Source organism: Cannabis sativa, chromosome 6 (genome assembly GCF_029168945.1).
Source record: "Cannabis sativa cultivar Pink pepper isolate KNU-18-1 chromosome 6, ASM2916894v1, whole genome shotgun sequence".
NCBI lineage: Eukaryota > Viridiplantae > Streptophyta > Magnoliopsida > Rosales > Cannabaceae > Cannabis > Cannabis sativa.
Window position 1 is genome coordinate 71,183,485 of NC_083606.1, and position 5,043 is coordinate 71,188,527.

General features: G+C 29.3%; 1 protein-coding gene across 2 annotated transcripts; it reads right to left on the minus strand.

The window, feature by feature from the left end:
• Nucleotides 1–2,050: 2,050 nt before the first annotated feature.
• On the minus strand, nt 2,051–4,769 carry LOC115695671 (uncharacterized). Of its 2 annotated transcripts, XM_030622732.2 has the most exons (4): nt 4,453–4,609; nt 4,289–4,333; nt 3,512–3,700; nt 2,051–2,573 (listed from the first exon to the last, which is right to left on the minus strand). In XM_030622732.2, the coding sequence occupies exons 3-4, from the start codon at nt 3,678–3,680 to the stop codon at nt 2,290–2,292; spliced, it is 453 nt and encodes a 150-aa protein (XP_030478592.1). In that variant the 5' UTR covers nt 3,681–3,700; nt 4,289–4,333; nt 4,453–4,609; the 3' UTR covers nt 2,051–2,289. The 2 variants fall into 2 exon arrangements, with proteins under 2 accessions (XP_030478592.1, XP_030478591.1); XM_030622731.2 differs by lacking the exon at nt 4,289–4,333 and having other exon boundaries at nt 4,453–4,769.
• Between the last annotated feature and the right edge of the window lie 274 nt (nt 4,770–5,043).

Consider the following 5,043-nt stretch of genomic DNA (forward strand, 5'->3'; position numbering starts at 1 on the left):
ATTTTCAGAAACATAAAACTTTTTTGAATTTTAAACTAATCAAGCCTTTGTATATATGTACAGTTTGATAATAGATATATATGGGGTGTATTTTTAAATAAATTTAATTTTGTAGGTGAAAAAAATGACAAAATTGGTTGTAAATCACAAAGAGATAATTGAGGTTGAAAGGATGAGTAGGGAACCAAATATAGTTTATGATCGTAGATGTATATTTATATTAAAAATAAAATGATTTATTAATAAAAATAAAATGGTTTATGAGAAATTCATGGTTTAAAATATTTAATTTGATATCTTAATTATTAATAAACAATACCATAAATATACATCTACGATCATATAAGAATTTTATTCTAAAACTATACGATCATAGATTAAGTGGTCAAGGTCCAAAGAAAAATAATAATTTCTTATAATCTGAAATCAAGACACGAAAAACAGAAACTAATTGAATAGGACTCTATTCAATTGAGGTGTCGACCATACATGGTAAGTAAAAAGCTATATATTAAATTTTATGCCATGATACAATTAAAAATTAAATAAGAATTTACTACTATTTATATTATATATATATATATATTGCTAAAGATGCAAAAGTATTGCATTTATATATCCCACGATGTTTCAAAAATACTTTGAAAAGTTCATCTTGAATTAATTATTAATATGTAATAAAAAATATTAGTTATTATACTATTACTTCAAACAAAGGAAAGTTCTAGCGGTGCTTCTACATTCTAACCATAAACCTCAATTTTGGCTTCTTTAACCAGCTGCCACACACAACTTACTTACTCTGAATTTATAACCATTTACAATTTTTTAACACTCAAAAAGTTACTGAGTTTGTTTTCTATAGCTCTACTTATTAAGGTAGAAAAATATTTTTAGATTGACTCCATTCTGTTTATTAAATGAATTATTTTTAAGTTGACACATTAACTTAAAAATGACACAATAATGACCTACTACAAAGTATACACTTATATTCATTCTATTTATTGAGAATCAAAACTTCAATCTTCTTCACTAGATTAGCCAGAGACACATAATATTTGGACATAAACACATGACACAATATTATAACTCAAACTCAGAAACACTTAGTCGAAACTTGAATGAATAATGCCACTCTTTTAAGTTTTAAGACTGTATATGACTAGGCAATTTTGGTTATTGTATTATTATTCCTGCTACATAGTTGATCATTTTTAGATTTTTGATGTGAAATTTCGTATTGTGAGCTTTTTAGAGAGTTTCTTATAGACTTCAATGAGTAATAGATTTATATAATTATACCTGGAATAAATTTTCATATGTTTGGTGGATTCCTATTTTGTTATTAGGTAACATAATATTATTATTCGTTATTTCTGTCACAATTATTATTAAGTGAGAATGAATCAATTTAAAAACCTTTTACTATATTCAAAGGTGAGATTGATTTTAATATGAGCTTAGTTATATTTAATTTTATTTTGTATATCTATTGTTTTATTTGAAAACATGTGAATAAATGACTACACTATATACAACAATTAAGGACACCACTCCAACTACAGAAAGTTGGAAGAATAAAATGAGAGTGTTAGAAAAATTTGAAAAGCGGACAAATAAGAGTACACCACTCAAATATCAAAAGCGCATGTTAGCAGACAAAAAAGTATACAATCAGTTAATTTATTGTTAAAATTGTCAATACTCTACTAATAAATGCTATATTTTCTGAATTTTGCCTGTACTCGCGTTGCAATAAATTATTATTTCATAAATATTTTTTTCCTTAAAAATGAACACAGGGTAATGATGTTGAACCTAATAACTAATAATATTTTTTTAATTTTTAATTGTATCACTTTTTAATAACGTAAAAAAAAACTAGCATAAAATTTAGTATACGTGCATCGCACGTAACTTTTTACTAGTATATATATATATATATGTTTGGAATGGAACAAATTAGGTCGTTTAAGCAACATAATGCAGTATCTTCAATCTAGTATGTGCTTTAATATACAGTCAAACCCTTTATAAATTAACGGCATTTCAAGTGTTAATTTGATCAAGATTATTAATTAACTGAATATTAATTTATCAAAGTTATACTGTGTATATATACTAGGATTAAAAGAGAGTGCTAATACTCAAGCTTAAAACAAACAATACATGCATAAGATGTTATAGATATATGCCAAATCTTATTTTTTTTTTACTATTTAGCCTAAAACAAGCTCATATTTTGACTATATGTATACACAAGGACAAGGAAGGAGTCTAAGGATTTCAAATACAGTATGTGGGGACACTTGGAGGTCGATATACGAAAGTCCTGACAGGGTGAGAGTAACCTGATGGATGAGAATAACTGAACTTTACTCCTGAGCTGCCTTCACCAAGATGAGTGCAGTGCTCATGGAAGCTGCTGATAGGTCGAGCCAGGCACGCATCCCAGCGATCGCTCTCGGGCATTGTCTCTGCCACTGTGTACAGTCCCTTTTCATTTGTGAATGCCTGGTAATTTAAAACTTCCCCAGATTTTGTGATGCAAAGAACAGCCACTTCAGCCCCTGCATTTCACAAAATAATAAAAATATTCTTTACTTACGATGCTAATAAAAGTATTGAAGCACCATTGTTGTCTATATTTTATTTCGGTTTCAATTTATTCAAATCGCCCATGATTTAGTAATGACTTAAACTATTCATCTAGAACAACCATCTAACTCTCAAGCAATGAACACAAAAGGTGTTTTGGAATTTAGTGTCACTCTTATTTCAAGAAATGAAAACAAATTTGTTCGACCCCATTATTAGTGGGGTGTGGTAGAATACAGTAAATAAAAGAGTGTGTGACTCATTGTAATGAGCGTAATTTTGAGGGTTTATTGGACAGTATATATAGAGGTGGGTAAAGAGTTAGTGGGGTATGCAATGAATCGAGTATGACTCTTTGCATCACAGGGGCCTAAGGGCTCCCATAGTTTGTAACCTTGTTTCTCTGTTCCAATAGCAATTTTCTACTATTTGGCTACTGTTTCATTGGTTTTCTTGAGCTGGGAGCTCCCGGTTCTAATCAAAATTTCAATTGGTAATTGCCACTATTAATCAAAATAAATGCACATCAAGGTATGGAATTTCCAGTGCACACCAATGAGATTACGGAGCTAAAATATCCAAAATCCTAACTGAGCACATACATGTTAGTATGTCAGCATGAACTACCCATAGTAATACAAAAGATAGTAATATAATCAACAAATTTGAGTTTGAGGATATCTTTTCAAGAATATTATCACCAGGCTACCTACAAATATTACAATCAAGAGAGAGAAGCAACAAAAAATATTCCAAGAATAAGAAAAAAATAATGATAGCCCATTTCATAAACACAAATCACAATATAAAATCGTCAAATTATGCTTATCATACATACATCCATATATATATGTACATATATATATATATATATATATATAGAGAGAGAGAGAGAGAGAGAGAGTTTGACCTTCAAGAACATGATCTTCAGGCCCAATTGAGGAATCACCGCAGACATCACAGACGACTCTACCATGGATCTCACCAGTCCAAGCTTGTATACCAGAGGTGAAAAATAATAGTAATACCATCAAAAGAAGATAACCCATTAGCAGATTCTTCTTTTGCAGAGCTTCCATGTAATACCACACATTAACCGCTACACCATTCATGAACAAAATTACATTATTGATCTTAGGCTCTAAAACATATCATTTAACAGTTCATCACAGTAACACAAATATAACCTAAATCTGAATACCAATACACTCAAGCCACCAAACAGAGCAATCTAAATCCGAAAATGCCAAGAAAGTATCAGATTCACTAATGCAGTAAACATAGCACAAAAGAAAAGTACCCAAGCCACCAATTAGAGATAAATCAATCTAAGTCAAAATACAGCAAACATGGCAGCACACAAAATCCTAAATCTTTCTAATATCAGTATCTGTAGTTGGTAATGTTAATCCAAAGAAAATCAAGATTAGAACAACCATTCTGTAGTTAAATTTCAATTGTAACTGTTATTTCAGTTAAGTGTTCAAAACATTGAGATTAGATAGACCAGTTTCCAAGTTATGGTGTTGGTTAACTCGGATTAACTGGTTCTGTAATGGAGATAAACTGCTGAATAAGAGGAAGTAGGCCCTTTGATTTGTTGAATTCATAGTTGTATGATCACAACAATATCAAAAAAATAATACATTTATTAGGAATTTAGTCACACTGTGAGCTTAAAAAATACCTCAAATCGAATCCAAAAACCTTCAAAGCCACCAAACCAAGCAATCTAAAATATTACAAACAACACAGATTTCTCACAAACACAGTAACAAATTACCAAGAACAAAGAGACTCTAACTAATTTAGCTTAGAAATTAAAAGAGAAAAACAAAATCAAAAGCATACCAGTGGTTTGCCAGATTTGAAGCCACTGATAGCGGTGAATTTTCGGAAGAAGAAGGAGGCGTGTGAGGATTTAGGGGTTTGTAGATCGAAGAAATGGTTTGAGTGAGGTTGAAGATAATAGATACGGTTGTGTTGGGTCTGATTTGGGGGTTTTTTACTAGTTACAAGTTACTATTTATTTATTTATTTTAGAACAAGTTACTAGTTACTAATTACTCTTTTACTTTTTATTATTTTATTTTAGAAAACTACATTAGGAATGACAAATCTGACAAGACACTAGGAAATGCATGATTTGGGACATTTCTTAGAAAGAAAGAAACAAAAAATAAAAAGATAAACAATTGATAAATTAACATTATTACAATTAAAAGGGGTTAACTTTTGGAGAAATTAACATAATACACCTCAAATTTGAAGTTTTATACATTTTTAGAAATTATATATATATTTACATTTTTATCAATTTTATTTTTTACAAGTTTTTTAGTTGTAAAAAACGTGTTATTTTTACATTGCTTTCCCATGTGAGTAAAAGAAAAATAATAGATTACAATATTTCGTATTGTTGTAAAAAAAATATATTAATTT